The following is a 13843-nucleotide window of genomic DNA, read 5'->3' on the forward strand; positions in this document are numbered from 1 at the left end:
TTATTTTGTTCTTTTCTTATTATGAATAGGCCTAAATATCATTAAAATCAATATATTTAGTTTTGAAGTCAGGTTTGGCATACATGTGTGGAGTATCTCGATGTTTCAGTTTTTATGCTCCAGAAGACGGCTGGGGCAGTTTTTATGCTCCAGAAGACGGCTGGAGCAGTTTGTATGTTGCAGAAGACGGCTGGGGCAGTTTTTATGCTCCAGAAGACGGCTGGAGCATACCAACTGAAACATCGAGATACTACTTATTGGAAACACATGGGGCCTGTTTTCTGCTGGCAAAGTTTTTTTGCCATAAGAAAAATGCAAATTATTAGTGTATATTCACTGTGCAAACTTAAGTATACAATTAAATTAACATTTCTACTTTTATTAGTTTTGCACGACAGAAGAACACTAGCAAAAATTGTATCGTTTTCATTAAAAAAACAACACATAATGCAGAGAAATGTAATATACTTACAATGACCGCAAACTCTCTACGTGATCGAACGAATGAGCTTCAATCTTATGAATTTTATTTTCCCTCAGTGTCCTAAAACATTATTAGAAAAAGATAGAAAATATATTAACACAAGACTATAGAGAATAAGTTTATGGCAGCTCTATAAATCTTAACAATTTAATTTATTATACATGTGTTTTGTATTTTCCAGTACTGAAATAACATTACTATAATTTTATTCACATACATGCCATCGGGTTCCAGACGGAGTTTTGACTTAATATTAGTAAAAAGATAAATATTTTGGCATATATGGCGTTTCATACGTATACTACTTGAGCTTGAAACATCGAAAAGCCTCGAAATAACTACAGGCTTTAGGAAAGTCTAGAAATCGCACAACCGATAATTACGGAAGCCTCTTATAATTTACTATTGGCCCGAGTGGGCTTTCGTACATAATGTTTTAGATTGTGGAGATGTTTTTGTCATTAAATCTTTAATTGCATAAAATGTTAGCGAAATTAAATCAAATCACAAGATCTGGCGGATTCAGGATTTTGAAAAAGGAAGTTGCCAGTTTGTTTCTTAGTAAATGGCCTAATATTCAAATATATCTTATTCTATAATACGGCGATTATCACTTTATGGCTCTTTATCACGGAATTATCTTTGATACTCATCAATTTGCCTATATAAGTTTGATGTTGACACGTCACAGAATGTTTTCCTATGTAGACTAATTTAACCGATACTTACATAGACCTTAATCCGTACAGATTTTGAAACATGCCGACTTTAATTACAGTAAGTTTGTTCCCCATTAAAAGCCTATTAGAAAAATAGTATGTGATAAAAAATGAATTATGGTAAATACTAAAATAATGCTTTTCAAAACAATACAAAAGATACATTGACCTGTAAGTCTTAAAGTAAACTAAACCCATTGGGAATTATAAGCAAGGTTCAAGCATATTGATGAAATAAGTAGAAAGAATTGTCAAACATTTACATAGATTTATCATCATTGCTCATTTAGCATTTCGTTAAACATTTACTCGATAAATTCCTCGAAGTTTATTCAAACTGCAGATGCTCTATCTTTCTTATCGATTTCATGAACAATATACTTGTGGAAATTGTTTTCTACAAAATATTACGATGTCTTGTCAGTATTTTATAAGTTTTCGAAATAATTGACTAATGTGTGCAAGTAAATGCGAATTAATGGCAGTTGTGAATTTGAGTAAATCTAAGTTATGAAGAAGAATGTGCGTAACCATTTAGAGACATTAGATTATAACAGTAACTTTAAAGCGGATGGGATTGATAAATATAATATAGAATAAACTGTTTAGGCCTAAAGGTTAACTTACAAATCCTCGAGATGCGTTTGACTATCAAAAAATCCAGTTTTGATATCCGAAATCTCATTAAAACTCATCCCTCTGAAATGAAAATTACATACATTTTAAATTACCTTGAAGAAATTAAAGAAAAACAGATATTTATAAATACGGTATTATAACTATTTAAATGTTGATTTATTGTGCGCATGCGAGAACATAAACCTCTCACTCTATTCTTCAACACAGTTTCGGTGAAGATATGCGTACGTAGGTGGTCCCAGACCAAGGCAATCTATCAACAGAAGATCAAAGGGTTTATCTGTGGCTGAGACATGATCAGTTCTACGCCCCTTAACAGACACCGCGCGCCGCGGAGAATAATGTACATAGTACAGTACTGTTTAGTCTTTGTCGCAGCCAGACATAAGATCAAAGCACTGTTACAAGTTCCTATCTTGGCAAGTCGAGTTCAGTGTCCGGTTTGTTGTTAGATTGCTTTGGTCAGATCGACATAGCTGAACATCCTCCAGGTGTGAGGTGTATCAACGAAAGCGGAAGCATTCACTCTGTTATTACATGTCCAGCTGACACATCTAGCAAATAAACAGTCACTAAAAGCACTACAACACCTGGACGTGTTGCGCAAATTGATCACGGGGACACTTACTGACGCGTAACACCTGGAAAATCTGACTTATACACAACCTAAATAACTCAACTAGGTGAAAGTTCAATGTTGCTAATAGAAATACTGTAAACTATTTTGCTATATTTTGTTTATCAATTGAGTGTTGTGGGTTCTTGTAACTTGAAGATACATAAAGTTAAATTAAGTATGTGCATTTAAATTTTTTTTTTAATGCGGAAAAAAAACCACCATGAAACATGCTTTTATATAATCCAATTAAGTGTAACCGTATTTTATTTTTTTTTTTTTTCTAAATGTTTATAAATACTAGTTATGAAAATTAGTTATGTGTGATGAGAAATTCGCGCGAAGAAAAAAAGACGCCGATTTCCAGGTTTAAAATAATGATTAAATTACGGGAAAAGGAAACGTCTGGCATAAACTCTTCGACAAAATGCGTACGGCCTACGTGTGTATCACGTGGCTTAAATCTCTTCAGGGCATAATGTAAACCATTCTTTATAGTATATAGGATACTCAGCTTTTACTTTTAGTACTTAAATAACCTATGACACCAATAAAATAAAAGGTTAATCACAACAGTATATGTTCTTTTTCTTTTCCTGTGAAGAACTAGTATAGTACGTTTTTACTCTCCATATTTCAGATAGCAAGCATAGACCTAAGGACTCTGTCTGAGATGTACTCATAACGCGATATCATCAAGATATACGCGCCTCGTTTATTTCTAATCTTGCCTTTAATTTTCGAGGGTTTTGTCATTCAATTCAGCCTACATTACGTGAAAACATGATTTGTCCGAGACATTTCAGATATTGCAATTATATCACTTTAATTAGAGACCCCGGGGAAATACTGCAGACGACTATGAATTGAGGGCGTATTGAAAATGAATGATGATGTCTTAACATTAGAACAGACATTACGACCTTTTAAACAGGATTGATTTATGGGAAATTCGAGCATAAAAATGGGTCAACTTGCTTGTTTTCGTAAACTTAATTTAATGCTGATAGATAGCTCAACGAATCGTATTATTATACAACATAGTTTGAGACAAGAAAAACAATTAACAGCGACATTATATCGTTGAAAACAAATAGTGATGAAACCCAAATGCAAGCTCTCCGGTTGTTCACATTTGCTGATAATTTTGAATGTTTCACGAAAACAGTGTTATTATTGGATGAAACATGTTCTTTCATTGGATAGAATGTATTTTCATTTGATAAAACATGTGTTTTCATTGGATAGAATGTATTTTAATTGGATGAAAACATGCATTTTCATTGGATGAAACATGTGTTTTCATTGATGTAACATGTCTTTTATTGGATGAAACAGGTCTTTTCATTGAAAGAAACATATGTATTTAAAAAGATTGGATGAAATGTGTTTTCATTTGATGAAACATGTATTTCATTGGATGAAACATGTATTTTCATTGGAGGAAATATATGTTTTCATTGGATGGAATGTCTTTTCATTGGATGAAACATGAATTTTCATTGGAAAAAACATGTTTTTTCATTGGATGGAACATGTGTTTTTATTAAACATGTGTTTTCATTGGATGAAATATGTATTTAAAAAGATTGGATGAAACGTGTATTTCATGGGATGGAATGAATTTTAATTGGATGAAACATGTGTTTTCATTGGAAGGAAACGGTATTGCCACGAAAACACCTTAAACGAGAAATCAAAATACACATAACGAAAAAAGAGACGTTACCAAATTGTTTTGAATGTTAACATTAATGTTGTAGAGACCCGAGGGTGTAAATTATCTGTCTGCTATGTCATAATGTTTTCCTATTAAGCTAAGGCATAATTGACATTGGCAGCGATTTCTTATATAACTTCATCACAGCTACAGCTAATGTTGTATTTCCCTTAAAATACCGTAGGCCTTTATTTTCTTATTTTATACGGGTAACGTGTCGATTCAGATCATATATATTCTTTAATATAAAGGTTAAAGAAAGTCAGATATAAACATCTAATTGAGATTAAGAGATCGTTTCAATATGTAATCAGAGTAATACTTTAATTCTTCCAGGTTTACAACCGCATCAACTCGTGACATAATTATACTATTATAAACTACCCCTCAAGACCTATTCAAATAAGCTTATTAGATTTTAACAAATTTCATTCCACAAATCATTCCATGCGAAATCGAACCAATCGTAATTTCGAGTAAGAGCACTGGCACACAGGTTATATAACCTTTGGCTCATAATACAGCGACTGTACGTGTCTAATAAGAAATCAACTTCTTTGCTCAGTATTAATATCTTTAACAACTTGCATTACTCCATGGATCATAAATTAATTCAGTAAATTTGAAGAATAAAATCTCTGACGCTATAATTGCTAAATCTTTATCGGAGTAGTAAGATCTTCCTAGATGTAAAGCTACATCATACACGATTGTTCCGTTTTAATACCATGATTTTCAATTATATAACAACACGGCGCCGTCTTCCGTTCCGTGATTGAAAAAAGCATGTTTTATTGCAGTTTTCTACCTTTTTAACTCAATTTCATGTGTATTTTTCTTGTTGTCTTGTGTACATATATGTTGACAATGATTTTGACCAAATAAATAAATTAATGAATGGCATTGAGATTATAATCATTGATAGTTATTAATGTAAGTAATTGGTATAATAAGCTCCTTCAAATGCAATCGACAAATCGATTATATCGACAATAAACCAGAAATTAGAAACAAATATGCCGACGTGATCTAAATAAATGAAATTATTATAAATAATATGATCACCATTTGAAGAATTATGATATTCATATTTCTACCATTCAAACATGAGTGTTGATAATGGTGTAATGTAGTGTACTTTGCATATATCGCCTTATAAAATCAGTACGGTACGCCTAAATATTTGCGACAAACCACATGATGTTGATGATGGTGTAATGTAGTGTCTAAGCATATTCAGTAGCTCCTTTAAATGAGTAGGCCTAGATATCATCATTTGCGACAAACGATGTCTTGCTCATAAACTAAATATGCAGGCTTCGGTCTGCGTGAATTCAGGTATCGATTGAATGTGTTACCTTAGATATAGGCCTAAGTGTTTTGAATACATTTTAAAATTTACTTACAAAACCAGTAATTCAGTTAGTGGTTTCAGCAACGGCGGCGATAGTATTTTCAATTTGTTATACTGGACATTTCTAAAGTGACAAAAATATTACAGTCTAATAGTGTTATAACTTATATTTATAGATACATAATTTATTAGGGTTATCTTCTGGAAATAGAACCATTTTCAACACTATGCCACGTCACTGACACAGCACCATGTGCTGAAAAGCGGTATAGGCCTTATAATCAACTTCATCAGAAGTTCATTAACACTTCCCTTACAGTGCTAGTAATGTATTATTGCTTTTATCTGAAAAGGGTTATACATGTACCTCACGCATCACAGTGACATTTTAGAAAAGTAATGTACATAAAAATGCTAATGTTCACTTTGTGACATTAATGTATCAGACATTTAGATGGTAATGTCCGTTGTCAGACGATCGGGTATGTATGGTTTATTTGTAATGTCAAATATCATCTTAAACTGTCGTTACAAACGTCATAATACGTCATTATACTATACATGTAGTCATCCGTCATAAAGAACTTTACCAATCAACTATTTTGGGAGCTTTCAAATTTGTAACGACCAGGTACTAGGGCTTTATGCAAATTATGCATGACGTCATTTTTTTTCAAGTCGTCTGTAAAATCAAATTCAATTATTTCACGACGAGATTACAGCCAAAGAAAGGGTTCGCATGCAAACAAAAGCATCAAGTAGGCCTAACTACTTACAATTTTTGTAAATACGGTGTATGATTGAATGCCGTAGGATGAAACTCAGATATTTCATTATAGTTTAGGTTACTAAAGAAAAGAGAAAGAAAACTTAAATAAAAAGATATGCCGGCCTAAAAATCATTGCTCAAAATTGTTCCACTAATAAATGCACAAATATGCCGTTATGCATTGGAAGTGATATTCACAACTGGATTATGTATACGGCTCACATCTTAAATGGACGAGTGCCGGCAGTCTTATCGACTAGGGTACCCAGGTATCGAATAGGCTTCCGATTCTTAGTATCAAATAGGCCCTTATGAATAATATCGATTCCTCCACAAGCTTAGTGAAAATTGGTTAATTAAACTTATACCATTTCACGTAAAGTAAAGTCGATAATGAATGTACAATTCGCGAACACGCAGCATGATTTACATTGATTAACATAATTACATTAATAAACTAGCACCACCAACTTCTAAAGAACTCAAGAAACACATTAACCTACCAAATTCATGATATCTAATATTTATTACATCATACTAGTGTCGCCAAGTATCTTGATGATGGTAATTATGAGTTGTAAGTAAAGATTATAATGATGGTAAGTCAGTAAACGACAAAGTACAAAGTATGTACTTACAGCTCATACAAATTATCAAGACCCAAGAACGTGTCTCTATTTATTGTCTTCAGTTCGTTATATTGTAAGTGCCTGTTTAAAAAAAGAAAAGCTTTAAATTAATGTTATTTATTATCATTATTATCTTGATTTATTTAAAGAAGAAGAATAAAAAAACAGCAATAAAATGTTTTACGCCGGATACTCAAGCGAACTTTTATAGGTTAAAATTATCGCTCATACTTTGGATAACGATGATCCATTTGTGAACATATATAAATGTTATTTAGATTTTCTAAACGGATGTTGATCTAAATATTGTAATATTATACATATATTACATGAATGTATTAATTATAATTTAACAATACAGCATTATAAGAAAAACGTTACTGATGTTACTGGTAATCGTTACCTCTTTGACGCCGCACTTGTTACAACAGAACTAATTGAATTACTATATAATTTTTTTCAAAGGACTATTATTATATACAGTTAGGCCTATATTGTATGTGTTCTTATATCCTCTTCTGAACGACTCATTGTACAGGTTAAATTTGCAAGAAAAGTTTAAAAACTCAGAATGATTTGTGAATTTTGCTAACTGGTTTTATAGTTTTTCAAAGTAGGTCATACGGTGCTATTACAGTTTTTTTAACTTGTATAAAATACGGTACATATGCAAACCTTGATCCGAAATAATCAAGCCATAACACTATATATTTCTCGAGTTTCAGTAATTGAGATGTTTCAACATTATTAAAGTTATATTTTGCCAAATATTTAGTAAATATCAACCTTAAAATTAATATATTATATAAATTTCGATCAAAAAAACGATTTGTTAAAACGTCTAAAACCATTGATACGTTACATCAATCTTCTTACATTGAAAGTTAATCTAACGATACGAGAGTTGGTATTGTTTTTTTTTTCCAAAGTATCGCGTAAATAAACTTTAACCTCATTTCCGAAGCTGCAACACATTAACAACAACAACATATTAAGTTTGTTTTAAATTAAAACAAATTATTCTATTGTTGTTGATAATTTACAAATAATTATAATAATTGTAGCATTTAAATTTTTTTTTTTTTATTGGTGATGTTGCTGGAGTTGTAGGCCTACAGTATGCTTAATAGGCAATCTATGTTTTAATTTGAGCAGCTTAGCACTCTGTCTTTTAACGTTCTACATTAGTGTGGAAACATTATCAATGTAAATAAATATTTGTTTGTTCTATTGAATACAAATTATCAAATAAAAAGACTCAAATTCATTTTGTATATAAAACACGTCTCTTTCTCTTTCTTTGAAAAAAAACAAGGCATAATGCAGAGCACATGCGTATAAGCCTGTGTATCATCGTTTCGTTTATTATCGGACTGTATTTGGTCGATTTAACACCGGTCCTTCGTCTCAGAAAGTCCGAAACAATAGCTCGATATTTTCAAAAGCCGACGACGTTATGTAATTAATCATTACGGTGTTGAATTGTATTATCGGCAATTATTGCAACTATAAACAAACGACGCATAGCAATAAAGAGGACATAAAATGTCACATGACCGCATAATATAATATTTTATGATAGTCATTACTGAAAAATTACCGAATACATTTATGCTTCACAAATTATAAAAAGCGCCTCGCCTCAATGTGATGTTTCGTGACGGGTATATATAGCGTGTTTACAGTAAATATGAAATTATGAATAAAACTTTCTGGAACCAAACTAATTGTGAATATCAGAGAGCCTTACTTGCGCGCTCAAATACTGAACAACATCGCCTGGTTTTATACTCTAGTTTACGTGAATTAAGTACCGCAATCAAATGTGTACCGCCGACAAATATGTGCTGTAGCCAAGTATATACCACAGCCAAATGTGTGCCGCAGTCAAATGTGTGCCGTGCAAAAGCGTAGCACAAATGCGACACTTTTGTTCAATTATTTACTCTATACATAAAAATTCAATACTGATATTGAAAGCGCCATAGAAATATCATTTACAGAAATACGTTGGGCGTATATCACGCTGCGTAATGGAACGCCAGATGACATATTGAATCGCTTTGTAATTCTTTAAGTTGCCGCATATATATGTGATTCGAATGTTTTACTTAAGTTAAGCACACACAGATTGTGAACGGTTTCAACTATGAAACCGACACAATATTTATTTTCTGTATCGGGATAAAGTTAATGCATTAAAACGTTGACTTTATGTGTAGGCTAGCTGAGTAAACTCAGTCTACTCTTGCTAAAACACTAATACACCAGTTTCAACAAACGTAAAACAAGATTGAAGATCATGTTTTTATTTTAATATTTTAAAATTCAAAATGGAAAGCTTGGTTTCCACTTGGATGTTAACGTACAAAAAAATGTGATGTGCCCATATATGGACATGATGATGTCATATCACTTCCATATTTGGGCACATTCCACTTTTTTGTCAAACTAGTTTGATAGTGACAGAGTTTAAGTGTAACCACAATCGCCAGTTTGGACCAATCACGACACGATTAATCGTTGCGTCCAAATGGAAAACAAGCTTATAAGACACATGGGGTTTGAAGAAGAAGAAAAAAAAAACCAAAATACCATACATCATTTTTTTTTATATCATACAATATTATTGATGAATAGAGGGAATCAACTTGTCACATTATGTAGTAAGCTTTAAAGCAATTAGTTTAAAACGGAGCAAACATGATCCTTTAAACACATAAACGTCAATTGAAGATTACCAATTTGTTAAAAAACATAAGCTTAAAAGAACTTGAAAAAAACAAGCAAATGATTCATCAGAAAGTTGAAACAAACAAAGTTAATATTATGAAAAGTTACAATATATACTATATAACAATGAGAAATGAACTGTATTTTATATGAAAAGTGGGATGAACACAATGTAAGACAAAAAAAAGTTTATGACAAAGTATTTAAATATTAGCGCGAAGACTCATCTGTGTTGGTATGTATCAATTAAAAAACTTTTGATAAAAACACAATAAAAGAGGGTAATTTTATTTTATTTTTATTGTGTTGTGACCGAAAGTTTAATTGTTTAATGTATTTAAATATCTGTTGTTTATTTCAATAAAATACTATAATAATAAAGTCGACGAACTTCTGTTTTTTTTAACATGTTTATGAAAATGTTAACAATTCTGTTTTAAGCTCTGTCTACATTATCACACTTTATGTGAGAAAAAAAATGTGATGTGGCCATATATGGACATGATGATGTCATATCAATACCATATTTGGGCATATCACTTGTTTGATAGTGTAGACAAAGCTTTAAACTATATGTAAGAAATATCATTTGAAGGAACACAATCAGTATAGGTACTTACAGGTAGCTAAGATTTGACATCCCTTTAAAAAGACCATCTGGTATTTCTCCCATCTGACAACCAATTAGGTTCCTAAAATTGAGAAAACAAAGTAAGGAACTATATTTAGAACATGTAGATTAGAGGATGCACTACTGAAACATGTTTTAAGCTTTGTGTCAATAATGAAGGAAGGAACCATATTTTAACATAGAATGCTGGGACAAATTTCCCACCAAAAAGAAAAAAAAATGGAAATTAAAAAACATCAATAAACATTTGTTTGGAAACGCTAACTTGTATCAATTCGATCTGGTTTGAAGAAGAATTAACAAAGTTCAAGATGTTTAAAAAGTACTCTAATGGGTCCAGTTTTATTAATAATTTTAAAATAAAAGACTCGTAGGCGTTCATTTTTTTTTACCGTGTGTTACGATAAACTTGATTTAATAATACAATTGTATCTACTGTGTTAACTGTATTAAATCAAGTGTCTTGTGATAGTAACTGAACTATCGACATTTATGCATTAGTGAAACACATTGGAAAACATTTATGAGGACTTAGTATTGCAAATTAACTATCGAAGGAATGTTAATAGTGGACTTTAAAGCACTCATAATGTATTTCTAATAAAAAGAACGATAGTTAGTGCGGTCGTGGTAATTGCAGGTCCGTAATAAATAACTCATTACTTACATACCTGGCACACGAATCTACTGTAGTATTATTGTATTCAGCAGTTTTTTAAAAAGAGTACAGTATTATGCGTACTGTTCTTGTTCTTGTTTTTGTACATTAGGGGAAGAGTTAATATTAAAACACAAACACTCTTTCTTTCTATGCATAATGTACATTTGTGTTACATGCATCTTTATCACCGTGCCGTCACATCATAACCAGACCCAGCCAAACCGGAAGTAACCTGCCCCCTATTGACTACGATAAAATCGTAACCCGCCCTCTATAGTATAGCAGTAGTGTACTTGCATCCATTGATTCCGTTGTGGATAATGTTGATATAATACACAGGTGTTGCGTATAAATCGGATATTCAACAACTATCTGTTTCTCAAAAGTCCTACTTTTAAGTTGGGTCAACAAATGATTTATTTACAAACGGTTATAAGTTTAATATTGCTTCAAATCTTAGCATATCTAAACCTCAACAATTCAACAAAACCCACGATAGGCTACTGTATTCGTGTCGGGTAGAGTAGTTATCCACAACCAATGTGGACTTTAAATAGCCTGACTAGGTCCAATTCAAAGATGGATCCCAAAGTTTAATTTAATTGGAAAGGGTTACCTTTCCAAAGTATGGCATTCTCTCAGCAAATGATTGATGTCACATTAAAAGTATTTTTAGAAATGTAGAAGTGTATACTTACAATTCAAGAAGTGAACGGTATTGCAATGCGTCAGGTTCAAAACGTAATTTACGATTACGGGGGAAATATCTGTCACAGTCATAAAAAAAGATAAATTTATGACATATTAATAATATGCAAATCAGTATAATATTAGTTTAAATGCACCTATTTGGTTACTGCTATGAAAGTAGAAGGCGATACATTCTCAAAGTACTAGTTAAAGTTAGTAATTAAATCATAGACAGTAATACCAGTAGTATCCAATGAATTTATTATATTGACACTCAACTAAGTTTGATTATTAGTTCAAACTTTTATTATTAGTTGGTAAACTAGGTAGATGTACATTATGGGCTCTGTATGAACTCGATCTTAGTCCTGCTCCCTTTAGCCTCCCTCAACCTCAAGATTGTACATATTCCTACAAATATCTCACAATACAATAAATAAATAAATGCAAAATTGACAATCGTCATTGTAATTATCAACCTTCAAATTCCAATGATTACGTCTATTTAAAATATGTCATGATGGTATACCGTATAAGTTAACTTTGAAATATAACAATTGCATACTTTTAACGACACAGTCGAAAATTGAGATTCAAATAAAGAATACTTACAATACTCGAAGATTAGGTAAATGATTTAAGTCTTCGCGTGTCACGTGTGTTATATCGTTGTCCGATAAATCCCTTAAAGAAATATTTACATACATCATTATTTGTCAATCCTTAATAAGCGCATCGTTCGTGTGTTAATCTTGATAAACAAATCATTGAAAGAATTTGTGTAATCTTGAAAGATATGTTTCACTTTCAAGCGGCATACTTACACGACAATTATACAATTGAACTAAGTGAACTGTGATGTGTTAACTAAATCTCCGATTTACGAATGAACGTGTTGTTCATCAAATGTATGTTCTTTCTGTGAGTGGAATTATAATGTTTAAGTTGACATTCTCTTTTCCAAACTAACTGTAGCATTTCCATAGATGGAACATATACCATTGTTACGCCTCTGTTTAGCAAATCTCCGGACTTTCAACATACCGGATGGAACAAACCATATGACACGCCGATTTGAATGCCCTGGTTTGTAAACTCTGGAGTGTTGCTACTGTTGGCGATGCAAAAAGGGTAGAGGTAGCAAAGTCGGATACTAGTATTGGAAAATGTGCCTCAAATATGTTGTGTACGACAGAAATGATTGCGGTGATTTTTCTGATAATTTAAAACTCGATACAATCAACCAATCTCTCAATATCATATCACCGCAACTTTATAATATCGTTATGGTATTATCGTATCGTATGTTACTGTATATAAATCGTCGGACTTACCCAAAGGTTATAAGTTTGAAGTCGATGACAAAAGACATAAGTCAACTGTATTAGCTTATAACACTATTAACCTCTTGAAAATACCAATGTGCTACATGATCATACATTGTAGATTTTGTTACAACTTTACAAAGTTCTTTTGCTTTGAGTTTAATATTCTTTACTGACCTCAATTAATTTTTCTTTTTTCGCTATTATTGCGAAAGATGAAAGAAGAATATTCGACACTTTGAATTTACGTAGAAAAAAAGGAAACTGTTTCTTACAAGAGGACAGTGTTAACAGGAAGATCTCTAGGGATAGATGTGAAGCCTAGCATGTTGTTGCAGTATACCTCTGATTCACAATCGCCATCGTCTGCTGTGCTACCGTGACGTGATTGGCATCGTAAAAAGCATAGGCAACCAGACGGATATGTTCCATTTTCTGTATAGATAAATTGAAAATTGCTTATAATAATGGTAGCGTCAGTGCATTTAAGCGTGGTTCCCACTAGAGACGCAAACGAATTGACCAATGACAAGCCACTGTTTGAATAATCAATCGGTTGTGATTGGTCAAATCACTTATGTTGTGTTACGTCCTTGCGTTGCGTCTCGAGTGGGACGCGCACGTGTAGGAAGGCTCAGTATACTCCCACGTGTAGACAACTTGGGTCTTACGCCGAGGATTATCATCGCTTGTCGCTAGCTCCGTCATCATTATTACTGACGCCTTAAAGCTGAGTCTAAAGTAGAAATATATTTATCCATATCCATTTAAAAGTAATACTTTGAAGTTTATGGTAACGTGTATATCATTTTTATGCGGTACTGTTGGAATAATGTTTCCTATATTTGAACGATATAATTTCAAAGAAATGTA

At 32.2% G+C, this 13843-nt stretch overlaps 2 protein-coding genes across 2 annotated transcripts in view; both read right to left on the bottom strand.

Moving 5' to 3' along the window:
* LOC144847629 (guanine nucleotide exchange protein smcr8a-like) overlaps positions 1-13843 on the bottom strand; it is a 111645-nt gene that overhangs the window by 9844 nt on the left and 87958 nt on the right. The gene's annotated exons all lie outside the window — the stretch shown is intronic.
* LOC144847632 (uncharacterized) overlaps positions 1-13843 on the bottom strand; it is a 44044-nt gene that overhangs the window by 3746 nt on the left and 26455 nt on the right. Inside the window, exons 5-14 of the mRNA XM_078704097.1 lie at positions 13246-13405; positions 12258-12329; positions 11654-11722; positions 10284-10355; positions 6940-7011; positions 6309-6380; positions 5585-5656; positions 1831-1902; positions 1214-1285; positions 473-544 (exon numbers count right to left, since the gene is read on the bottom strand). Coding sequence (XP_078560223.1) covers positions 473-544; positions 1214-1285; positions 1831-1902; positions 5585-5656; positions 6309-6380; positions 6940-7011; positions 10284-10355; positions 11654-11722; positions 12258-12329; positions 13246-13405 — 805 coding nt within the window. The remainder of the gene's footprint in view (positions 1-472; positions 545-1213; positions 1286-1830; positions 1903-5584; positions 5657-6308; positions 6381-6939; positions 7012-10283; positions 10356-11653; positions 11723-12257; positions 12330-13245; positions 13406-13843) is intronic.

The sequence above is a fragment of the Antedon bifida genome, chromosome 7 (genome assembly GCF_963402885.1).
Source record: "Antedon bifida chromosome 7, ecAntBifi1.1, whole genome shotgun sequence".
NCBI classification, from domain to species: domain Eukaryota; kingdom Metazoa; phylum Echinodermata; class Crinoidea; order Comatulida; family Antedonidae; genus Antedon; species Antedon bifida.